Source organism: Antennarius striatus, chromosome 21 (genome assembly GCF_040054535.1).
Source record: "Antennarius striatus isolate MH-2024 chromosome 21, ASM4005453v1, whole genome shotgun sequence".
NCBI lineage: Eukaryota > Metazoa > Chordata > Actinopteri > Lophiiformes > Antennariidae > Antennarius > Antennarius striatus.
Genome location: NC_090796.1, coordinates 7,308,233 through 7,333,938, shown reverse-complemented (window position 1 = coordinate 7,333,938; position 25,706 = coordinate 7,308,233). Strand labels below are relative to the sequence as shown.

Genomic DNA, 25,706 nt, shown 5'->3' with positions numbered 1-25,706 from the left:
GTATATGACTTTTTTGATTTGTGAGCACAGTTTCTGTCTTCAGCTCTTCTTTTCCTCCCATTATCTGCTGTGTGTTTTCAGTGTTTGTATGTAAGTACTAGTAGGCATGTATGTTTGTGTTGGTGTGTTAGCAATTTGATTCAAGAATAAGTGAGAGAGTCAGAGAGAGAAAGGATAAGGATTGGTGTGGATGAAATGGGTGTGAAAGTGTACCATTTTTGCACTCAACAAATTGCACCTGAATTTTCTTTTAACGTCTTAGCTTCAATGGTAAGTCAAGTGAATTAAACATTGTGAAACATAAAACTGTCAATAAAAAGATGTTATTTCAAAGTTTAAATCTTCTCTGCAGAGCAATGACACCCTCTGAAGATTAAGGAATACAAATTGAAGATGATGAAGTGAAGAAGTTGCACACCTCGGTGTGCCAGTTTCAAAAGGAGGTTGTTTGGTGCCTTGTAAAATGCAATTATTATTTAAATCGCTCTAAAGTAGCGCTGACAAAAATATACAGTATGTCTGATCCCTGTGTTAGTGCTACAAAATTAACATAAATGTAAATGAAAAATATTAAGATGATTGTAAAGATCCTGAATTTAGTTGCAGTAAATTTCAAGGAAATCTGATTGCAATTCAGCATCTCAGACATTTGGGATGTCCATTTGTTTAGTGTTCATACACCGGTGTTCCTCAGTATCAGTCTGTGTGTGTGTGTGTGTGTGTGTGTGTGTGTGTGTGTGTGTGTGTGTGTGTGTGTGTGTGTGTGTGTGTGTGTGTGTGTGTGTGTGTGTGTGTGTGTGTGTGTGTGTGTGTGTGTGTGTGTGTGTGTGTGTGTGTGTTTGTGAAACACATTGTTTATCACATTTTGATTTAAGTACACCAGTTCAAGTCTGGGTCAGGACAAGTAAATCTTTGGATGGGTGGTGTTTGCTGTGAACCCTGGGACCCTCGTTTGACCTTTGTGTGTGTGTGTGTGTGTGCGTGCGTGCGTGCGTGCGTGCGTGCGTGTGTGTGTGTGTATGTGTGTGTGTGTGTGTGTGTGTGTGTGTGTGTGTGTGTGTGTGCGTGCGTGCGTGCATGCGTGTGTGTGTGTGTGTATGTGTGTGTGTTAAGGGAGTGGAGAGGGTTAGTGCCAATAGATTAGCCGGGTTGGGATGATTGGTTTGAGGATTAGATGGATTCAGGAACTGACAGATTTGTTTACTTCAGAAAGAAGAATTCTAATAGGTTGAATGGCAATGTTGATTACTAACTTACTCACACACAGAGACACACTTTTTGCACACACACACATTCATTCAAAACCCCATATGTTGATTAGCCTATTATTGTCTTGTTACAACATGTGTCATCTCCTTTTACCTTCGCTTGTCTCCCAAGTTTGGACTTAAAGTCTCTCCCTCTCAGCCTGTTGGACATATTTCCTTTAGAACTGACCCAGAGAGCTTGCAATCAGAGAAGATGTGTAACTAAACCCTCAGTATAGGCAAGTAAGTGGAGCTGCCCAGAGGCAACTATCCCGACGGCACAGGGAGCGCTCTGGTTACCCGGCTGTGTGTGTTTATGCATGTGCATTGTTTCTGCTTACCTGTCTTTATGTTTCACAAGAGGTGACGAGCTGGAGTGTAGGGGCAGAGAAAGGCAGGCTTATACAAATGGGATGTTAGAGAAAGGCAGAGAGACAGAAGGAAAGGATGGGAGGTAAAAGCGACAGAGAGAGGCTTAAGATTACAGAGGTAAGCACCCTTTGTTCAGTTCAGTTTTGATGGACAGCCTATGTTTATGAAATGAGTGAAGGAGTCTTAGCCATCGTAGAACTTGGGGGAACATAGAGAATGATTGTCATCGATCAGAATTTCATCTGACAAACAAGAAAACCTGGACTTTAAGGAAGGTGAACAAGAGATTCGGAGAATTGGCTGGTATCCAAAGACAGTACGCAAAGGAACCAAAGGAGGGGCAAAAACAAAAGCCCCAGGGAGGGCTAATCAGGGGGACCAGGTGATTGAGCCCTCAGGATGAATAACAAGGCAAGCAAGGACAGGAGTGAGGCTGAACGAAAGAGCACTGTTCAACAAGACAGAGAAGGGGAAGAGGGTCAACTGTAGAGATGAGTAGTCAAGATCAAAACTAGTCTAAAAAGATACAGAGGCTGACACCGGACTCCAGACTCAGGAGAGATCAAGGTTGACTCAAGTCATCGCTGCTTCTAACCTGATTAAGCTGAGAAGACGTAGTGTTGGAGGTGAGTTGGGAAAACGTGAGCACTAGCAAAAAGAGGAGAGGAGAGAGAAAGAATCACAAGAGGACTCTAGAGACAGAAGCCCCTTAAATCTGGGAGCTGGAATTGGAGCCGCAGGAACTGCAAACGGGAAGCCACAAAACCACAGTAAGTAAATTAGGAAACTGTAGCTGGAAAAATGTATGATGAAGCCAGAGGCAGGGGAAGGCATTTGTGGTCTTGGGAGTGCTTTATATACTGTACCTCAATGAATCAATTTCCTCTCTTTAAGACTTTCTCATTTCATCATTCTCCATGACTTCATCTCCTCCCTTATTTCCTCACCTTTTTTTTTTAGAAAAACCTCATATTCCACAATTTACATGCAAACCCCTCACTCCTACACCCCTGAAACCACTTCCCCCTGTCTTTACCAGTCTTTACTCCAGTTCTAACTTCTCATCACTTGTTCATCATCTTTCACACGTTCCTGAATCCACAGGTGACAATGCCTGCTAATGGGAACCACCCCTTGAAGTTGCAGTTTGGTCTAATCAACCATGAGGGTCGTTACCTCACTGCTGAGAATTTTGGCTTCAAGGTACACACTTGCCATTGGTTACAAAAGAGCAATGAAAGCCAGTAAATTACTGACTCTAGCAGATGCTACAAGAAATTCCAAGCATGTTATAGATAGGGACAAGGATGGAAAGCCTTCATGCTCTTTGTGGTTACCTCTTCTTGTGTTTCAGGTGAATGCATCAGCACCCAGCCTGAAGAAGAAGCAGATATGGACTCTTGAGCAGGACTCTCAGGACGTCCAGGTGGTCTACTTGCGCAGCCACCTTGGACGTTACCTGGCCTCTGACAAGGACGGTAAAGTCACCTGTGAGGCTGAGGGGTACATGTCTGACTGCCGCTACCTCATTGTGGCTCAGTCGGACGGACGCTGGGCCCTGCAGTCTGAGCAGCACCTCCGCTTCTTTGGTGGCTCTCGGGACTACCTGTCCTGCTTTGCTCAGGTAATCACAGATGCTGAGCTGTGGGCAGTGCACCTGGCACTACATCCCCAGGCTAACCTACTGTCTGTGGCCCGCAAGCGTTACGCCCACCTCTCCATGGAGGATGGGGAAATCGCATTGGATGTGAACATTCCCTGGGGGGTGGCAGCGCTCCTGACCCTTGTGTACCTGGATGGGAAGTACTGTCTTAAGACCTGTGACGGGCGCTTCCTCAACAATGATGGGAAGCTCTTGGCACAGAGTGGGAGGACCACGGCATACACACTCGAGCTGAAGTGTGGGAAGTTGGCCTTTAAAGACTGCGAGGGGAAGTATTTGTCTCCCATGGGGCCTACGGGTACCCTGAGGTCTGGACGGTGCTCTAAACCAGGAAAAGATGAACTGTTTGACCTAGAGGAGAGCCACCCACAGGTGGTTCTGATCGCAGCCAATGGCCGATATGTCTCCATAAGACAAGGTAGGAAAACAGAGAACCGTCAGCAGGAGATTATGTTGTCACTAATCTCATTTTGCGTTGGAGTCTTGCGTGCATACACAGGCTGCATCTCATGAAGCACCATCGTCTTGCACAGAGTCCTAAACATCTGATTAAATTGAGAAAGAGTGACCTTATGTGCTACTGTGGGTGGTCACATGAGCCTTTAGCTGAAACACACTGACCTACACACATGCATAATGAAGCAGAGGGGCACCAAATACTATTACTACTACAGTTACTACTTGCTTATATACAAAACACACTGTGCACTGATACAGAAAACTGAGCTTACATTAACTTGTGGAAGTACTGAATATGCATGGTTAAATGGAACTGGCCACTCTCTAATGACTGACAGCCGATAAGGCTGGCACGGTAATTATGGGTAATGTAGTCTGCACATCAGCATGCATTGATATCACATTGGATAGTAGCATCTTTCCAGGAAAACAGGATAGATGAGGCTGACATGGGAAACTATCAGCAACATCTCTGAGATCTGAGACGAATACCTCATCCGTTTTAGGGTCGCAATTGATTTAGGTTAGTCCACTGAAGCTATTAAGTCTTGTACCAGTAAGTGATACTGTCAAGTAAGAGATTCATTGTGCACCCATTCAGGCGATGACTGCTAACAGTTTGTGAATAGTTTATCATTTATGAATTTTAACATGTTATCAAAAGATATTACAAAACATTTAGTAAAATAATCTATTATAGAGGGTGATCTTTTTGAGAGTCCCCTTTCCTTCTCTTTCAGCACACCCCCTGTTGGGTAATAAGGCTTACATAAACAGCTGCTTGAATCCATAATGTCGTACAGTAATGCTCTTTTGGTACTGTATTATGTTTTTGAGTGTAAAAAGTAGACTAATTGTAGTTGTAAAGATCTTGTTTCATGTAATCAGAGGTGCAGCAAACAGACTTGCCGAGTGTTTTGTTACTGATTGTTGGAATGGTTTGCTGGTCTGATTTAAAAATGGATTTGGGATGGATTAACATATACCAACACTGCTTGTCAGCATACTTGGTCATGACACCCATCCACAGCCTGCAGATTCTTGTCTGCAGGTTTGTGTTACTTCAGTCCTGTAACTGAATCTCCCCTTGCTCATTGTTCCTGGTTAGCATTTGGAAACCAAATGGCTGGGAGCACCATAAACTGATTCAAGGGAAAGAAAGATATGGTGCAGGATAAAATATGCACACAGTATATAGAACAGCTTCAAGAATAAATGTGAGCGCAGACAGAAATGCTTGCTGCATGCTTGCATTTGTTCCTTTCTGTCCGTCTCTTTTTCTCTTCCTACAATTGTTCTGCACAAACGCTTATCTTCCTTCAACACACTCGCCCACACAAAACCATACCGTCCTGCTGCGGCAAGTGGTGAGGTGGTGTTTTGAATTATTGATGAGTTGGCCCCTGTTCCTGGAAGGCAAGGGGGGGAGTCTGCTTTCAGAAACCCAAGCTACCTCTCACCTGGGACCACAACTTCTGCTCCTCCAGGTCCTGCTCTAACCTACTAACCCTGGCCTTGGCTGGTGCTGGTCTTCTACTGAAATTCTAGAAAGCAAAGCATCTAAGAGGGTTTGAATGTGGCATATCTAACAACAAATGACACTGCAAAATACAGTGGTCACAATGAGGTATAAGATCACATTCATTTATTCATTCATTTTCGAGCTTCTTCTGCAGGTAGCAGGATGCTGGACCCTATCCAAGCAATTATAGATAGCAATTATCAATAAAATAAATTTTATTTTCTGATTTCTAATGATTCAAATAAACTTCAAACTTAATTTCACAGAATCCTGCTTTTACAAGATGGAATATCGAGATGAAACACCTGATAACCAATAATCAGCTGTTATTTTAAAAAGCAGTTCACAACTTAGTTTGTTGCTTAGAAAGTGTATCCATGAATTGTAAAGTTGCATCAAAATTACTCAATTAAAAAATACTCAGCATCTGTCAGCACCAGGGGAAATTAGAACACATTACACTCTTTGAAACGAAGTTTGAAATAGAAGAGGTGGAAGGCACAGAGGATGCTACAAGACTTTATACAATAAAAGCATGTATGAAAACAGGTCTGATTTCATCCTCACTCTGTCCTCACCTGTCCTCACACACACGGCAGTACTTTTGTTTCCGCTCCATTTAGTACAGAGGACTCACTTCGCCTTGAGTTTTTAAAAGCAAATGTTAGTGTGTTAGTGACAAAAAAAGGGTCAGGAGTTAGGAGGAAGGGCATGAATTTAAATTTAAAACTCTTGAAGTAATGGTTTTGTGGTTTTGCACACAAGTGTGTGTGTGTGTGTGTGTGTGTGTGTGCGTGCGTGCGTGCGTGCGTGCGTGCGTGTGTGTGTGTGTGTCTAGGGTTATCATGTAGCTTTATTATTATGTCTTCCTTGTGTTAGTTAGGTCCACATAGTCCACCCTTTCCTAACAGAGAAAAAGAAACAAAAGTCTGAAGACAAGCTTTCCTTTTGTAAAACATGTACGCAGAAACAAATGCATGTGTACATGATGCTTCAACAAACACAAACAGACATGTGAGGAGAAATATAACTGGACTGAAATTTGTAAAAGGAATGCAAAAAATATTTTTGAGAGGGGGTGAAGGATTGGGAGAGAGAGGAACATAAAGAACAGAGAGACAGTGGCATCAGCTTACCATTAATAATAGATGTCAGAGGCATTTTTCACTGATGGATTAGCTGGGCTTGCTCCACTTGCAGACTGCAGGTAGAACAAGGCCAGAAAGTGGAGCTGAATCTGGGGTCTGATTCACTGCTCATGTTATTTGTGTTTCTGTGAGGAGATGCACCAGGAAGTGCCATGAAGAGATTGCGCTTTACTGCTCTGTGAAGTGTATCAATGATTGCTGCTATAGTATGGGAACGTCTTATTTTGTATGCTTGACCAACTGGTGTGTCAAAGATGGTCATCAATACTGTTATTCATATCCTCAGATTGCTGGCTTGAATTTCGGCATATCTAATCTTTCCCCTCCACTCTAATTTACTTTCTCTTGCTCCATCCTTCTGCTCTTCCCCTTCCATCTCCCCTCTCATTTATCAGATAGTGTCCATGAGTTCCCAGCTGAGCCCTGTCAGAGGATCATTTCTGGGTTGAATTAGTGTGAAATGGACACATGGAATAGGTAGACAAAGCATGATATTGAGTCGAGATGAAAGGGAATGAGAGTGATGGGCCCCGAGGCATTGGAGTGGAGTAGAGGGGCAGAAATTTATGCTTCAAATGCACTTAAGATCAATGATAATTTAACTGGTTGTAAGACCTCATGATACCTATTTTATCAGGTGTGTATAAAATGTGATTAAAGTGTCCCAGTAGCTCAGTAACCATGACATCTTTGTTGCAGCTCCTCCTCCAGTCTGTATGTATGGTTGGATATCAAATTACAAGACAATGTTGCTGAGAATCTAGATTGGATTTACTTTATCACTAATCACATGATATGGATAAACCAGTATACAAACATTCGTTAAAAACTCCCTTCAAACTGGTACATTTATGTGTATCCAAATTGAACTATGCAGGTGTAATTTATTTGCTTACACCTCTTAGTAACCTCAAACAATTCAATGCAGCTACAGTATTTAGCTCAGGTTTATTATCGCTAGTGATCAACATATATTAAATGTAAGAGAAATCTGAAATGCTTTCATATAAGAAATACAGGTGGTTCATTCTCAACCACTTCTGTTGAAAATCAAATATAATACTCCAACATTCAAAGTCTAGTGCCTTCAACAGGTCAGATATTTTTGTTAGCACTCTTGTGAACAATACCTTCATCTCTAATGATATTACAAGATTTAACAAAACAAGGTTTAGCTGACTAATAATCCATCTTATCTCTGGATTACCTGGGGGTGATAATGTGGCATTATGTTCTTCATTCAAATCATTTTGCTTGGGTCAGTTTTTGTGGTCATTGGTTATATTATTTCCTGACAGTTTAGAGTGAAGCCATTGCATGATTACTTAAACACATTCTCTTTTCTTTTGCTGCTTGTCACATTTCATTCTGTACAAAACAAGCCCTATTGATTTGATGTGAACCAGCAGCATACCATAGCTTACTATAGGGGTTTCCAAACTGTTGTTTTTTCTTGTTGTTTTCTACATTGTTCTGATCTCTGAAGGACAGATATGTTTAGTTCTGTTTTGTTCTCTTTCTTTTTTTAATGCGCTGTCTATCATGTTTGAGTTGACTACAGTGTGCTCACATACCAGTGTGGGAACTCATTCATTCGGTCAGTGTTGTCACCTATGCTAAATAATGTAGCATTACAGATATATTTTGAAAACATTTGGTGAACATATCTGTGTCAAAACGCAGCATTATTATTATTATTATTATTATTATTATTATTATTATTATTATTATTATTATTATTATTATTATTATTATTATTATTATTATTATTATTATTATTATTATTATTATTATTATTGTTGTTGTTATTATTGTTATTATTAATGTTATTATATCATCATCATCATCATAATTATCATCATCATTATTATTATTATTACTGTTATTATTATTATTATTATTATTATTATTATTATTATTATTATTATTATTATTATTATTATTATTATTATTATTATTATTATTATCACTCTTTGTTAGAATTACGTAGTTCCTTAAACTCAAATATTCAAATATTGTTTTTTCTAATGTTGGGGCAACATAAGATAATATCATATCCCATAGCTGTGGGATAAATTGTTCTGTTTGTGTAGCTGTCTGGTGGGTTTAAGTGACACAGAGCACCCAGGGTTCCTCATCTCACGTCTCTGTGACTTTTTTCTGGACACAACATTTTTAAGGAGTGGTGTTAATACAAAAGCTCAGGAACATCAGCCTTGTTCTTCAAACATCCCGTGACAAAAACAACCATTTGTGAACACATTCATTTACATCTAGTGCGTTTGTCCATCTGTTTGGTCAGTCATAGCTCTGTTATCTGGAGGGTTGAGCGGGGTTAGTAATTATTTGTACATCCTGCTAAGTATGGACTATAAAATCCTCTGGTCTTTTCCTGTTTTTCCTTTATTCTTTTATTGAGGGGATTGGGGGATTGGAGGGATCGCACTTAAAAGCTGATTATATCAGGGTCCTGCTGAGAAAGGGGCAGAGAACCAGGGCCCAAGGTGGGGTGATGGTGGGAGGGGTCAGGGGTGAGGAGGGAGTGATGGGGGAAGGGAGTGAGGTAGAGAAGAATGACTGGAGAAGACACAGAGAGAGAGGGGTTGACTGCTTTGTTAAAGGATTTAGAATTAAATCAGAGATATTCTGGGATCCGTCCGATTTGAGATTCAATTCTTTGCAATCTGTCGTCTGGTGTTGATAAACAAGTTGTTGTTAAGAGCTGATAATATTAATCTCTGAAATAAATTAGAGGTCAGTTGTAAAGTTGGCTTTCTGCTGCTGAATCTACAAACCAAACCATGTGTTCAGATTTGACACCAACACTGTTTGTTCAAAAGCCAACAACAAAACTGAAAAACATGCAATAGCTTGTCTATGTAAGATTTCCCTGCATGAGTGCCTTTACATTTTATTTAAAGCACATCCTGTCTTTAAATCCACCCAGACCCACAAACAAATGAATGCATTTACCCTCAGTAAACGATATTCTCTCATGTCTGATCATTTTAAGATGGAACCACTTAAATGTAACCCCAGGATCAGACATGATTACCAGCTCTTTCATGCTGGGCCAATCTAAACATAAATATACAACCTGATTAGCAGGCGGCTCCGTTACTGTTCCACAAAAGCATTATTTTGATCTTTTGACTGGTGACCGAGAATCCAGAGTGGAAACCAAAATATATCTGCAGTGGAATTTGTTTATTTCATGCACAAATCACTTGAGATTACCCTTTAACAACGATGTTGTTCCCCCATGTGGTGGCCTCTTCTCAGAGTCAAGGCTCTCTGGTGTTTTGCTCTTTTTAGAAAAAGAGATTGAGCAACAAGAGAACCCCAACAAAGTACCTTCTCTGTGCAATCTTCGTATTTATTTTTTTGCACGTGTTACGCAGAGCTTCACAAATTTCATTTACCTTCCCTATTACGTAGCAGATGATCTCATCATCTGCTCAAAGGACAAGAAACTCCTGATCCTGGTTCTGTCTCCCCAATTCAGAGACAATATCACTGATTTTCTTTCCTTTTTTTCAACATCCACCTGATACAAGCTCCCCTGTTTTTGCCGTTTACACGACAAGTTTTTCACCTTTTATTTTCCCTTGATGAATTTTTTTTCTTTGCTTTTTAAAGAAGTTCTGCATTCACATACTAATGTCATACCTGTGCACATGATTTCACAAAAACAATTGGAAACACATCATTATTCATGGCAGGGCGGTAGTATGTGGTTTGTCCTTATATGATAAATGCCATAGAATATTGTTAATAGTGGTGCAGTAGCTCTGTGTTCTTAAACTCAACTGTCCAGCGTGTTGTTGTTTTTTGTTCCATCTGTTCTGCACATGAAACAGACAGGCACAAAGCAGGGCTGTGCCATCATCATTTTCATTTGCTGTTCTGCTGGTTTGAATGGTAATGGTACAATTGTGTTTCACAGAGATTACGCTGGAACCTGTTTTTAAAAGTAAGCATTTTCTACCACCAAAATCCTACAAAAATGTAGGCTATAAGATTGCTGAAATCTCCCAGCCATGAGCAAAAATTAATTACTCCTCAAGTTTTTCATGCCTTAGGATGTGCTTGTTGTATTTAATCCTAACCCTAACCCCCACCCTCAGGAGTAAGCCTCGCTGCCAATCAGGAAGATGAGACAGACATGGAGACATTTCAGATGGAGATTGACAAGGAAACCAGGAAGTGTACATTTCGCACCAGCCAAGGAAACTACTGGGCTCTTGTGGCCCACGGCGGAATCCAGATCACTGCTAGTGAAGTGTGAGTGCAGAGGGAAAGTGAACAGAGCATCAGTTGTGTTTGTCACCACCTCTTAGTTTGAATGTACAAAATACAACACAGAAGTTTAATTTAAATATAAATCCTTTAATGTGAGAAGTAACTGACACAAAAACTGATAGAATTCTAACCAAAGACGTGACATGATCTATGATAACACTGCATTAGTACAGGCACCCACTCACTCTCCTGTACTGTCCCACTGCAGGACAGCGAACACCATGTTTTCAGTGGAATGGCTTGGCCACAAGGTGGCGCTAAAAGCTAACAATGGAAAATACATCTGCACCAAAAAGAACGGCCAGCTATTGGCTGTCAGTGATTCCACAGGTAAGACACAGTTCTGTCCTCTTCCCTCTTTACTCAGTTCAAGCTTGCCTCTGGATGTCTTTCCTGTTCCTGTGATGTGTCTTCATCATCCTGTTGTCACCCCCATAAGGCCAAGATGAACAGCTCACTTTGAAACTGATCAACCGACCCATGCTGATCCTGAGAGGAGAGAATGGGTTCATCTGCCACCACAGGAATTCCAACACACTGGATGCCAGCAGATCGATCTATGACATTTTTACCCTACAATTCAGCAATGGTGCCTATCATATTAAAGGTCAGGATGTACCCCCTCAAACAAGATTGATTTAATCTTTGCTCCTTATGTTGCTCTTTACTCTGAAATAAATCTGTTTTGTAGCGCTGAAAAAAATCCAGTGCATCACATTACCCGATCGAACACATGTCGAATGCATGCAATGTTACAGTAGGCCCAAGTCACCCCAGCTCTTACTGAATGGTGAAGTTACCATCCAGCTTAAAAAGAAAAATTCATTTATAATAGGAAGAGTTGATTTTACACAAATGGTCAAATAGATCCAACATGAACTCTTAAAGAAGGTGTCTTTTTGCATCCTCTCAAAAAAAGAAGCAAACAGTTTCCTGCAGGTTGTGGAGTCCAGGCGGTTAAGAATCAGTGATCAATCAGTCTTCAAATAGCCCAACCTCTATCTGTCAATCTCTCATGGTCTGTCTACCTTTAAACCCTGCAGGTGTTGATGGCCGGTTCTGGTACGTGAACAGTGCCGGGTTGGTTTGCTCAGATGGTGAAAGTCCTGAGGATTTCTCTCTGGAGCTCCTGGAGCACGGCCGCCTTGCCATCCGTGGCAAGAACGGCAAATATCTCCGTGGAGACCAGGGAGGAACACTGAAGGGAGATGGACTCGGCCTGAGCAGCTCATGTCTGTGGGAATATTAATACAGTCCAATATTTAGCCTCAACTGTGAGGTGGTTTTTCGGTGAAAGACAGTTACTCATCAGCAGAGGTCTTTGAGTTTTACTGATTCATTCCACTTTTTCTCCTCCTTCCTGTCACAATGAGTTCACAACAGAGAGATCGCAGTCTTATTGCAGAGAGACTATGAACAACAAAAGGAACTGCCCCTGCATATTCAGCAAAGACATGTCTGGAATAATTGACTGATGTTATATTCTGAAGCTGAACTTTAAACATATTAGGACTTTATTGAAAGACAAAGTGATATACCAGTATGTATGGCAATCCAGTCTAGCTATGATGAATTAGTAGGAAGTGACTTATAAATACAAGGGTGGTGTCACACAAACCTTCTTTCATTGTATATCTTAGTTTGCTAAATTTCCTCCTCCCTTTTTGAACTTAAAGACAAAATAAACTCATGGGGCTGGCTATGTTTGGTTACGTCCCATTTCCACCAGGATTTTTGGAATCAAGGGCATATACTAGTAGAAAGAAAGGTTGCTTTTACACTTTTCTGGTGTGATCCAGATGGTGATACAAAGATTTACCCTCCAATTATTATTGGACATTTTTGGATGGATGGATGGATGGATGGACGACAGCATCAAGAAACTGATGCAAGAATCATTTTATCTTGTTCCAAATGAGATGATCAATAATGTATTAATGAATATTTCTTGTCATGAATGGATGAATGTTTTGTGTCTGTCCAAGTATGATTCTAATGGCCCAACTGAAGACAGAAAAACACCAACCAAATATTTGCAGTACAAAATATATATTTCCCCAAGTACAACAGTTAATAAATCATATCCCAAGAGAATTACTGAATTTTGTTGACATTATGGCACCTAGATAATTTTCTCCACAGATGCCAACCACCAACATCTACAGCACAAATAAAGTGGATTCTTGGTTTGGATGCAAAGTCTAATTTATTTTGCGTCTTAACAAATCATGACAAGTAGAAAATATCCTTCCTGCTGATTCATCTCTATTGAGAAGAGGTGAACGTGTCACTGCAGCTGAGGAGCTTCCTCCTTCTCTTTACGTGGAGGAGGTTGTTGCAGGTTTTCCCATCAAGAATTCAAGGAGTCGTCCAAGTCAGTATGGGCTGGACCTCAGTCTCATCTTCAGAGCTTTGGGTTCCAGTTTGACTTTTTTCAAATCTAGTTTCAATAAATTACTGCAAGGGCAGAACAGTTGATCTTTCATCATCTACATCGTCTCCTCCACAGGGGTTATTTCTGGTGTCTGTCTGTGGACAGGATCACACACTAACTGTTTGATGGATTCGCATGAATACTGAGGGTTGTGGATGTGAAGGGAAGAAACCGTTAAATTTCGAAGTGCATTTCGGAGGAGATCTAGCACTTTTTTTTAAAGCTTCCTTTAATATTGTGACATGAGTCTTTTTTCAGGACTCCACGTACTTCATTACAAATGGTTTAATCTAGAAAATCCTTTTGAAGACTGTAAAGTCACCATCTTAACCTGGTGCTCGGTTCCACCAGCAGCAGGTCGGGTGAAACGACGACACACACAACCCAACAGTCCCTCAGACATAAGTCTGATATTTCATTAACGTTGAAATAACATTTTAAAGCCTCCTGATATTTTATGAATGGCTTGCAGTTCACGATGCCTCCAGCCTATTGTCTAGAATGAAGAATAGAAGACTGAGCTCTCACACTTGAGTATACTGTAGCATGATTATAATCTTCATTTAAATAAAAAATAATTATGCATAATCCAACCATTATGCGTCATTCATCTGTAGCTGCGAGGAAATATGTTGTGTACATGTGGTCTTCTATAATGTTTTTCCATTCAGATCATAATTGCGTATTTTCAGCTCTATCTGAGCTCCTCTGCTGGCTTGTGAAGAGGAAACTAAAGAACTCCTAAAGCAAGAGAAGTTAAGCTGAATCACATGTGGATGAGTCTCTTTATTACAGCTACAGATCATGCAAAAACAATAATGGAAAATAATGAAGCAAATAACAATTACCATGAATTGTAAGAACTGGAAAGAACATTTATAATCAGTTTTAGATTTGGTTTTTCAATCAGATGCAACAACAACTTCCGTTATGTAACACTGAATGACGTCAACAGCAATTGTGTGGGCCCGCCTGAGAAAATAACTTAAATTATAATAAGAGGATTTTCTCTGAGCTCACGGTACATGCCGAGAAGAGATGTGGTCATCAGCCCTGTGGACGCGTCCCCACCGAAGGCCTCTGAGACTCTGCTCTGCTGGATCTGCTCTAACAGGTGCTGACATGATGGGAGGAGGACAGAGATGGAAAATCACACGATGCTTAACGTCTTCAAATACACAATCATGAAAATTCACTCAAAAAAAGCCACAGGATATGTCTCTGTTCCTATAAAGGAAATTCTTCATTTGTAATTTTTATATAACTTATATAAGAAGAGTTCACTCATCATCCCACCAAATGCCAATGGAAATCCAGGCAGTATGGTTTGCACAATCCTGATGAGAAACCAAACTAACAAATGGACACACAAACTGCTCGATGGAAGTAAATACTATCAACAGACAGATGATAAGTCATTAACTAAAAAACTAACTGTCAGCTGAAGTACATGGTCGGTAATTCCTACCTCAGCCCGCCGCAGCGCTCGTCGTAAACCTAAACTCTGGACCTTCTGTGTGGAAGCAGCTCTTTCGGGAGCCATCTGCAACAGAGCCTGAGTGAAGGACATTAAACATGAAACACTAAAGCTGAAGAAAATTCAAAGGATAGCTCTGACAGCAGGAACTGGCTAGGCTTTTGTCATGTTTGTGTTACATAGACAAAATCTTTCGACACATGTCTAACTGTAAGGCGAGCAGTGTGTGTACCTGCACCCGGCGCAGCGCAGCATGATGGAGTCCACACACTGCTGCTATGGATGAGCTCTCAATCCGGACCTCCACTGTGTCCAGGGACTCCTCCTCCCCCGAGCTCTCCTCTCCTACATTTATCTGGAGAATAAAGGTCTTAAAAATTAAAAAAGTTTATTATTAAAATCTATATTATAAAGTACTGTAATTCTTTACTTCTTTTGCAGTCAGTTTGACAGTGTGTGAGTCTGGACCTCTGGCATGGACCACCGAGCTGCCGTCTCCACGACATCCTGTCCTCACTCCTCCAGGGCCTTCAGACAGCATCCATTCCAGTAGCGATCCACCCACATTTTCTGGGGCCACCTTTGACCTCTGAGGATCCAGAGCGGAGCCTTTCAACATCGGTGAACGTCTCAGTAACTCACACGACACCCGTATACTCGCTGAGCAAAGCTTTGAAGCGCCCTCTCTTCCTCCCTCCCCACCTCTGCTGCACCTACTGCGGCGTGAGCTTAAAAAAACTTGGACGGAATCTGTTTTGGTGTTCATGAGAGTTACGTCCTTTTTATGGGCGTCCGTGGGACTGATCACCTGCAGGGCATGCAACCAATCTACTGTCAGTGTATTCAAGGGCAAACTGATGCAGCTGCTCTGTAAACCAGGAAGGTTTGCTGCCTCCTCTCCCAGGAGACCTGAGAGCGAGAGGACAAGTGAGCAGCACAGCGTCACGGGGAAGGAGGCATCGCCTGCAGCTGCCAGGGGCAGCGATACTTCTAGTGTTTCGCCTGGATGGAGGTTGTGGAACGGGAATGAAAAATTTGTGGACGAGCCGTCACCTCCTGCATGGAGCGGATAGGACAGAGGAAACACGGTGATGCTCATTGTCCACCCACGCTCCAGAACATACGGACTTGAATTATCCAGAACACACGTCAGGTTCAGGGTGTCTTTCTGCAGCAATCTGCTCCACTTAGTCATTGCGTGACATCTGATTGGCTTCTCCTGGATGTGAAGGCGATCTTCATTTGTTGCGTTGTTCATTAGCAGGAAACTTATGTTGAGCACCTGATTCAGGTGCATCAGAATTTGTTTTTTGGAATTGATGGTACTTTTCAGCTTCGATGCTCTGAAGGAAAATAAGGAATATGATATACAGTATGTATCAACAGGGTTCCATCAAGAAGAAAACAAGAAAGAATCATGTAGGGAATACCTTTCACAGACATTCCCGATAGCAGACAGGACGTCCCCAAAGGTGCGGCCCACCTGTATGGAGGGCGCCATGGTCAGTTTTGAATCCTGTTTCCCCACAGGTAAGGTGATTCTCTGGAGTCGCCCCCTGGAGGACAGACCCAGCAGCTGGACTTCACCTGAGACACAAAGATACAAGGCAGACGTGTATACGATGTGACATCACTGCCTAACAGAAACGTAAATCTGCTTCAAATATTAACCAGAAGGGTTTAAAATGACAAACAGCTCTGCTCATGATGAGCAATGTGTGTGTGGGCAACGCTCACACAACAAGACGTCAATGTCAAGTAGGACAAAGGCAAACGCCACGCTACAAATTTCTTTCTGCTTGACAGCAATGGGGGGAAAAAAATGATTGTGGGAATTCTTTTCCATTTATTGAATGAAATTTTATTTTTATTTCATCATTCATCAGTCGTGACTCTGGCTGGTTCATCTAAAGACGTTAAATTCCAATTGACAAAACCTAGATTTGGACATACTATATTGCACTTTACATTATCATGCAAGCTTCACTTTCACAAAACTTAATAACTGTTCAAATATTAATACTCTTTCCTTATTTATTTATTGTCAAAGTCGCACCAGCATCTGTGACAGGACAATGTGAGTTTTCTGTATTAGAGGGCTGTGTTCATCCGCTGACTCAGACACACTTTAGACACTAAACATTTTGTATCTACTGTACAACACACACCTTTCAGGTGTCTGGAGGATTGCTGTATTTGTCTGAGCACCTCTACTTTTGGCCTGAGTCTCCTCACCTGCAGTGTTACTCGTAGGTTCAGCCAAGGCAACGACTCTACACACGTTTAAACTGGTGGGGCTTTGAAAGGCGGCGACTGTCGTCCTGGATGTGGACGCCTCCTCACTCCGTTCTTGGCCTTCTCTCCCAGAGGATCCTTCTGACAGATCGAGTCTCAGCAGGTCCGACCCGGTGCTGTAGTAAAGACAGGTGTCATCCATACAGCCGCACACCACAGGTCCTGGTACACGCCTCTCAATGAACGCAGCTGTGTTGCCCCCTCCATTGTCCATTTTAATCAGCACCAATTTCCCTTGTTCACCCACCGCAACCAAACACTTGTGTCCTAGTCGAGTTTCCGTGACGCGGGACGCTCCGATAAATACGACTGGCTGCTCCAGGCTGTACAGGACTCTGACACGTAACTCTGGGAGACGCAGAGGAAAGAAACACAGGCGGCCGTCGGGAAGGCCGCAAAGGATAACTGGTGATTTGACCAAGGCAGCGTCAATCCCAAACAGTAGTTTGAAAAGGATGGATTGAAGGTTGCCATGAGTTACAGTTCTTTCTGATGTCATGTCACTACAATGGACGCTAATCAGGACGGGCTTCCTCAACTTTCCTTCTGTGTTGTTGTCCATAAAGCCTGAGACCAAAGGCAGACTGACTGAAGCCAGCATCTCATGCCTGCTGGATGTTGACTGTTTTGGAGAACTGTATAAAGTCATCGTCCAGGACACGTCTTTCTGGGACACGGTCACGAGCACCGAGTCGACGAGGAGCAGCGACAAAACTCCGTCTGGAACAACCAGATACGCAGAGGGTATTTTCAGCTCAGCGGGGCTGCTGGATTCATCAGCTGGGGGGCCTTGAGCTCTGCAGAGGGGAAAAGTCACATCTTTTAGAATCAGTTTTACAGTTGCTGTCTATGCAGAGCATATAGATAACTCAAAACAGAAAGGTTTGGTCACACTTTTTGGGACTGAAAACACATTTTTCAGGCAACTAGTCGCAATAAAAAGCAGCTTTATTGGTCATGATACAAACTACACAACAATATTATTATTGTGTAATTTGGCTTGAAGGAGGATAAGATCACAGTTCTGGTCCAAATACCAATGAGCCCTGACCCAAAAACCCAATGAATAACTGGAGGTGTTTGTGACAACTTGCCATCCCTCACAGACATATTCTGGAGGCTGTAACAACCCATTAGGAAGAGGATTACTGTTTCAATCAACTGAGACGGGCAACACATGAATTACATTCAATCATTGTGTAAAATGTTGAATATTCTAGTTGTCAGAACTGAGAAGATTAAGATCCATTTCTTTTTGTTGTTGTTTTGCTCAGTTTCTGTTGCTTTTGTTACTGATTAAATTAAGATAATCATTAAAAGTAAAGAAAGAACAAAATATTAGTTGTTTTCAACACAAACTACACAAAGAGATTTGCAAACCAGCCCAGTGGTTGCATTTTAAAATCCATTTAGTGGATTCAACAGATTGTCTGTGACACAGGGCACTTCCTCAAGGGCAACAAGGGAATGAATGAAAACCAAACCAGTGTGGAAGCAGTAACATTATAATACTTGTACAGATTATTACCTGGATAGAATAAAGTGTAACCTGACACAATAAACACCGCTCCTACAGGCAACATAGAGAAGCTGTTCATCACGGCTCTCAATCAGATCACTCACAGGACCAGGAAACTGGAGGACCACCTGGAATAAAACAACACGACAGTCCATCACAGATACTGGAGTTAACATTCCTGTCAGAGTGGAGCTATCTCTAAGTTGTTGGCTTATGTTTGAGCGACTTGCCGTGAGTTTTCGTTCTTTAGCACTGAATACATAGACCTCGTCTCTGCCAGGACAGACGAAGACATCTGTCCCAACAAGCTTCAGCTTTGCTGCGTTCGGTGTTCCTGAAAGACCAAAGTCTGCCCACGTTTCAACGGCACATCTTCCCTCCATAGCCACAAAAACGAAGAAGAAACCGACACGTCTGTATCTGTAGGCGCAGAGAAACCTTGTTAGCTGTTTGACGGGCCATACATGTGAACGTTAGCGGCAAAAACTTACAAGGTAGTCTGTTGACAGAAGTGACGCTCTGCGAACCGCGCGTCGCATTTGAACCAATAGCAGGCAAGAACTACAATACCCAGGAAAAACTACAACAGAAGACGGATACGGGATGCTAATTAGACTTTTTTTTTAAATTAAATTATCCTTTGGGACAACAATATGAATCTTAACGACGTGAAAATTTTATTCTTCTTCCGTTTTTCCAAAATCTTCCCAAGAAATCAATTATTTTTGAAAATGTTTTTGATATTCAGCCGGACACCAGAACGGTAGAGAGAGGAAGTCGGTAAGTTGCTCGAATAAGCAAGCGAAGAAGAAGAAAACATTGCTGACGTAATGCTTTTATCCAACCAATCAAAACAGCGGACAGGAACACCCACCAATATTTGAAACATCCGCAAGTGGAGGCGACATACTGCTTTAAGCTAGTTCCTTTGCAGTTTATTCATAACAGAATGGATCCTTTGAGCAATGAAGACACCAAAATGTACTTTTATGAAAATAGACTGAAAACTTTCGAAGGGTGGCCATTTGACGAAGGCTGCTCGTGTACCCCAGAAAACGTAAGAGCATGTTTAAATTGTTTTGCTCCGCTGAAGTTAGCACAACCGCTAACACTAAAATAGCTAATTCCGTATCCAAGTTTTAAACTTTGTGAATGTCTCAGGGCTTAAGGTGAACGGTCATGGATTATATGTCACTTGCTCTGTCTAGCAAGTTAATTTAGCCTATAGATTAAGAACCTTGAATTTGACGTTTAGCTCCATTAACGTTTCAAAGATAACAATATAGGTAGCATAGGTGTCAAATGTAGCAGAGACTTTGAGTAAAATAACTAATAATCAACTGTGAATAATTGTTGAGAATTATCTGTGGGTCTACTTGCCCAGCAATCTGGTTTATTTGGTTTGGTTATTTGTCACAAAGAGATTTGTGGTGCAATAATGTTGTTGCTTTATTTTCTATCATCAATTAGTAACTCATTCATTATCTATGTGTTCATTTATTTTCCCCAGATGGCAAAAGCTGGCTTCATTCACACACCATCAGAGAACGGCCCAGACATCGCCATGTGTTTCTTCTGCCTCAAAGAGCTGGAAGGCTGGGAGCCAGAGGATGACCCAGAGTAAGATATCCACACAGCTCAAGTCATTGGTCTGAAATGAAAAGAAAGAAGAGCATTTTGTGCTCTTTTATTGGTTTTAAGATGATTTCTTACTGAGTCCAATTCTTCAGATATATTGGTTGGTACTTCAGACATCGAGTCTGTGGGCAGCAGTGGCTCAGTGGTAGAGCGGGTCGTCCGATGATCCAAGATCAGCGGTTCGATTCCCGCTCCCGACCATTCACTCTTGGAGTGTCAGCTGGCAGTGCGAGTTACTGCATGCCTACAGGCCTCTTGTGTGTGTTCTTGGTTGTTTCAGGGGCCTGTACAAACACACACACACACATATATACTGTACAGGTATATACAGTACATGTTTACTTAGATACTAACTGAGTGAAAGCATAATTTCCCTAGGGGAGTCATTAAAGTGTATTTCTTTTCTTAAATTTTCTCTACATTAATGTCATTAAATGAAACAGCTTGAGTTGATGTGAACATGCCACGTATGTTTACCTTTTATGATATTGTTAATTTTTAATGTTAGTATTTACTGGCTGTTTTCCTCTCGGCAAGCAACTGTTTAATAAAGACTGACCTCTCAGAAACCTGAAAGAAATGATTTGACGTAGAAAGACTACAATAGTGTTGTCCATCTCGTTGTCCATTCTTAATGTGTGAGTACAGTTTGTGTTGTCTTCAAAATTATTTGCTTCCTAAACGCTATTGTTTTGTTGCCAGAGAGGAGCACAAATCCCATTCTTCTTCCTGTCACTTCATCGCTCTGAAGAAAAAAATAGAGGAGCTGAGTGTAGAGGAATTCTTCAAACTACAGAAGGAGAGGCAAAAATTCTTAATTGTAAGTGCTTCTGGGGTCTTTCAAATTATCTGCTTGCATAATGTACCGACTTGAATATCTAAGTCCGTTACAACTATGTAAGTGCTAATACATTTTTCCAATCATCTGTAAAGACGAGCGCCTCCAAAGTGTTGGTAATTTCCTGCGGGAATAAGGAACCACAAAATCATTTCTGATCGAGATTTTATTTCCTTCACTCGCAGAACAAATCCTGTAACGAGGCCATCACCAAGTTTGAAGAGGCAGCCAAATTGAGACGAGCAGATATCATCAAGACAGCTGTTGGTGAAGAGTGACAGGAGAATAGATGATGATTGAGCTGGGCTCCAGGGGAGATTAATTATGCTCTGCCTGAATTCATTTCCATGTTTCCTTCATACGTCTTCATGCAATTTATGTAACACTGTTAATGTCTTTTATTTGTGTGTGTGTGTGTGTGTGTGTGTGTGTGTGTGTGTGTGTGTATGTGTGACCTGCCTTTACTTATTAAACTTTTACCTTTTTAGCTGTCTCATTTGTGTGTGTTTGGGACTTTTTTTGGGTTAGGGTTGTAGGATTTTTTGTGGTGATTCATTCATCATAAATGTAAAATAAAAATATCGGAGGAAGTAGTGAAATATTACATATAATCTGAATAATAACACATCTGGTTTGTTTTCTTCTTTTCGTCACTTGTAATTACATTTGGTGTCGTTATAATATTTAGGTATGAATTCTTTTCAATCAATCGATTATTCGATCTATCGGTGTTCCTTGGCTGACCTTGAACATATTGTATTATTCCGTTTCTAATTTTAATGTCTTCCTCCCTGTCGTGCGTCAATGTCCTCGTCTCCTCAGGCCCCTCCCGGAGTGGAGCTGCCCACTTCCACTCAGGCTGTTAGAATATATGACTTGATGTCACCAAAGTCAGGATTTAGTTACTGTCTCCACAAGAAACCTAAATACAACAAAAGTGTAGAATTTTTTCTCTTAATTTCTAGTTTTGTGACTTGTCATCGTGCGCGTATAATTCAACAGCAGGTTAATTCGCGTCGGTCCGAGTCATGATCGTTTCCCGCCAAGTGAGCAGCCCCCGGTGCCGGATGAAGGTAACCTCTCTGGTGGCTGCTGCTGGCATCTGCGGCATCCTCAGCTTCACTTTCCTGGCGACGGCTCTGGGAACAGAATACTGGTACATCATCGAGATGAACCCCATGAACGTGAGCGACTTGGAGGACTTGAGTTCCCACTCGGGACTGTGGAGCATCAACGAAGGTGGGTCGTTTTTATTCTCATAAATCTGCAGTCTTTGTTTTAACTTAACCCAGATGCGTCCATCCAGGCGGAGAGACGCACGTAGACTCCATCGACTCCTTCACATTTAACTACTCGAGGTACTCGGAGGCTGAGCGACACATGTTGCGTGAGTTTTAACGCACACCCGAGTTCATGCGCTCTGATGCGGGTTGACAGACCAGCTCAACAGGTGCGCCTTGCTGTGTGTGGATGTTGATGGGCAGACATGCACAGCGCGATAGCGGTGGTCCTTCCCCTCAGCCTGGTTCTGCTGCTGTTCGGTGGCATCAGTGGGATGGTCAGCTTCCATGCTCAGAGTCCTGTCCTCCTCACCATCACAGCCTCCTACTTCTTCTTCTGCAGTAAGTCAACGCTCAGTCCCTTCATCCATTGTTCTGGTGTAAACCCAGATAAGCTTTATCATCAAAAAATAAAAATTATAAGAGCAGTTAGAAATAACATTCCTTGATGAGTTTATTTGGTTCATTTGAGGAGACGAGAACACCTTGTGCACAGGGATTAATTATATCTATCTCAAGTGACCAACAGGACGTTTATTACCACCCAAGACCGATTGGCCATTAGATTTGGCCATATTGGTTTAGCATGCTTGAAAAGGCAGGTGTGTGCGTGTGTGTGTGTTTCTATGTGTTTCCAAGTTTCTTATTAGTCTGAGGGGAGACACAACAGTGAAGTAAAATTGCCTTGGATACAGCTGCTTCCAAATTGGTCTCTATTTTCTGGTCATAGAAAAGCCGCTAAAAACAAGAAATGAAAGTTAATTCGCATAAATGGAATGTACTGGTAAAATGGCCTGTCTGCAAGATTATTTTAACCGACAAGAAATCTTAAAGGAAGTGAATTTCAGTGTTGAAATAAGTAGACTAAGATAAGCCTTTTTATAATGAAAGGAAAGACCTATGAGAACCTACACCAGTAGCTCTGCTGGACCTCACAGATTTTACAGACTTTTCTCCAATTATCAAAAAAAAACACTCATGTCTCTGATAAGCACTAGTGATTTGAAACTTATTTTGTTGTTTAGAAGCTGTGATAATTTGAGCTATACTCGGAGGATTAGATTACTGATAACTCTGTTAAAGTCATTATGCTAATCTGGGTATTTACAGTACTGAAGGTTTTCATGTCTGGGAAACTCTTCCTTCTGGATTTCTCGGGAACCACTGGCAACTTCTAAGAACTTCCAAGCAGACGGCCTTGTGATGGAAAAAGACAGACTCTTTTATCGTCTCACTTAATAAGTAGCACATGATCCTGTGTGTAAAGGAATAAATACTTTGATTAGATGTGCTGTAGTTTTCTTGTAAACTTGTTAGCCATCAACTTGTTGTCCAGTCTTTTGTTGCTATTAAAATAACATTTGTCTGATTTAGCTTCACTCAGACAAATTATCAGTCTAGACCCAAATAGAAAATTGAATTAATACCCAAACGGAATGGTTGGGAATGTTTTCGCACATATTTATCCATTTTCAAGCTGACCATGTAAAAAAAAAAAAAAAATCAAAATAATTTGATCAAGGTATCATCAGGACTTTCCCCTGCCAGCTCCTGAATACAATTTAATGTCAGATTCAGCTCCCGTCTGTTTGGAGCAGGTGAAGTGTTGATGGCACAAAGTAGAGCTATTCAGATTATCATCAGTATCATGAAGAAGTCCTCCTCCTGCAACCAAATGGAAAAGTTAGAATTTATTTGCCTGACAATCATTTCTTCCTTTATTCTGTTTTTCAATTTTATTTTACATTTTCAGATTAATCCAAGGTTTCTTCTGAAATGAGTGAAATAAAGTGTTCCCATGTTGAAAACCAGTCCACGCAGAGCTGAAATTAGCAGTACGTGATGTGGCTTCAGTATTCTTGTGTGAGAACACAAAAAGACAGCAAATCAACACATTGGAGATTGTGGCAGTGAGAAGTCCTGCATTCACTACGTGAGGCTGTTTCTCATCCATCTCTCTCTGCTTGTCTGCTCTTCACGATGAACTGCACAGGAATCAGATGCAGCTTCCTCGGGGTGTAATCGTAATAAAAGGATTATTAATCCCATGCTGGGTAACCTCTGCTCTCTGCATGCATCCGCTTAAAATCAGTAGCAAGCCATCAGAATTATGAGGGTTTCCAATAGCAACACTACTGAGGGAGCTGTGTGCATCTACGTCTGGCCGGTGATGACTTGGATGCAGTGTAAGCAGATAACACAACGTCAATATATTTCGTGTCCCCGCAATATGAGATATTGGGGTTTAATGGCTTCATGTTATTACTGGGTTTTATTGATGAGCTCTCAGGATGGAGCTCAAGTTGTAACAACCTTCATCTTCTAATAGTTTGTGTATTGCGTCAACAAGTCTTGGATGATTCAGTCTTCTGTCTACAGACCAGGATGTTACATGAATGGAGATATAAACTACCAATTTGGGCATGGCTGAAGGAAAAATAAAATGATCTCTGTCCTTTTTTCTTTTTAATTATATTTTTTTAAAAGATATTTCTAATTTTGTGGGGTTTTGCCAGGTCTGCTGACCCTGTGTGGTGCAAGCCTCTACATCATCTACTCCAACCAGGCCTTGGCTGAGACGGAGCGGCTGGAGGGACCTGAGAGCTTGGCCTACATCCGGACCTCCTTCGGCTGGTCTTTGGGCCTGGCCTGGCTCTCGTATGGCTTGGAGCTGGTCACCGCGACGCTGTTGCTCATGGCTGCAGGAATGCTGAAGCTGAAGCGTGTCAGTCCCTCCACGGCCTGACAAAAAAAATCACCCTGTGGCACAAAACATTCAGGATGGGGACTGAACTGTACTGAGCTGGTGTGTCCTCGAGCAAGAAAAGAAAAAATATGTGGACTGAATATATGTCTGAATATTTTAATTGTTAAATGTCAGAATGTATTTCTGGTGATTTTAAAGATTTGTTTATATTATTATATATAAGTTAGTGTTTAACTGCTGATGTAGTTAAACTGCTGAATTATATTTGACTAAATTGCGCCCTCTTGTGGTGAGAGTTTTCGTTACACTGTAAACGCTGATTGAAATTTAATTTGTGCCAAACTGACTGTCCTACTATTTTAAGTGTTTTATTTCACAATAAATTTAAGAATGCATTATTATCGTTAACTTACATAGATAATCAGTATTTTTGCGTTTGTTTATTTTGCTGTGTTGAATGCTTTGTGCTAGAATATACTTACCGTTGCAAAGGAAGTGATGCTTTCACCAGTGTCAGTAGGTGTGTTTGTACTCCAAAACCTCTGCTGAACTTCAAATGAAAATGGATTAATGGGACATAGTTTTCAAATAATTACACTACACTTTGGTGGATCTAGCAATAGTTTTCCACTCTCCTTATCAGGGAAAGATGTCGAAGAGTTAAAAAGGGATCTGATTTTTTAAATATTCAAACATGTATTATTTTTCAGCTGATTTTCAGTTTGTTGATGTGTGGTGCACAGATCAATATCAGTGTGGATCCAGGCATCTTTCCATAATATTGAGGGTTAGGGCAAACTTGTGG

At 41.3% G+C, this 25,706-nt stretch overlaps 4 protein-coding genes across 4 annotated transcripts; 3 read left to right on the top strand and 1 right to left on the bottom strand.

Moving 5' to 3' along the window:
* Positions 1–1,623: 1,623 nt before the first annotated feature.
* On the top strand, positions 1,624–13,624 carry fscn2b (fascin actin-bundling protein 2b, retinal). Its single transcript, XM_068305628.1, has 7 exons — positions 1,624–2,389; positions 2,724–2,822; positions 2,974–3,700; positions 10,539–10,695; positions 10,922–11,043; positions 11,153–11,320; positions 11,757–13,624. Exons 2-7 carry the CDS (start codon positions 2,730–2,732, stop codon positions 11,960–11,962), a joined length of 1,473 nt encoding a protein of 490 aa, XP_068161729.1. The 5' UTR covers positions 1,624–2,389; positions 2,724–2,729; the 3' UTR covers positions 11,963–13,624.
* Positions 13,625–14,039: 415 nt separating this feature from the next.
* Positions 14,040–18,880, bottom strand: faap100 (FA core complex associated protein 100). Its single transcript, XM_068306003.1, has 8 exons — positions 18,669–18,880; positions 18,448–18,566; positions 16,860–17,716; positions 16,055–16,211; positions 15,055–15,967; positions 14,857–14,979; positions 14,616–14,702; positions 14,040–14,264 (listed from the first exon to the last, which is right to left on the bottom strand). The coding sequence occupies exons 1-8, from the start codon at positions 18,819–18,821 to the stop codon at positions 14,133–14,135; spliced, it is 2,541 nt and encodes an 846-aa protein (XP_068162104.1). The 5' UTR covers positions 18,822–18,880; the 3' UTR covers positions 14,040–14,132.
* Positions 18,881–19,334: 454 nt separating this feature from the next.
* Positions 19,335–21,361, top strand: birc5a (baculoviral IAP repeat containing 5a). The gene is made up of 4 exons (XM_068305630.1): positions 19,335–19,495; positions 19,949–20,058; positions 20,779–20,896; positions 21,100–21,361. The coding sequence occupies exons 1-4, from the start codon at positions 19,388–19,390 to the stop codon at positions 21,190–21,192; spliced, it is 429 nt and encodes a 142-aa protein (XP_068161731.1). The 5' UTR covers positions 19,335–19,387; the 3' UTR covers positions 21,193–21,361.
* A 489-nt stretch (positions 21,362–21,850) lies between these two features.
* Positions 21,851–25,250, top strand: tmem235b (transmembrane protein 235b). Its single transcript, XM_068306007.1, has 4 exons — positions 21,851–22,153; positions 22,221–22,301; positions 22,399–22,536; positions 24,711–25,250. The coding sequence occupies exons 1-4, from the start codon at positions 21,943–21,945 to the stop codon at positions 24,938–24,940; spliced, it is 660 nt and encodes a 219-aa protein (XP_068162108.1). The 5' UTR covers positions 21,851–21,942; the 3' UTR covers positions 24,941–25,250.
* Positions 25,251–25,706: the final 456 nt, after the last annotated feature.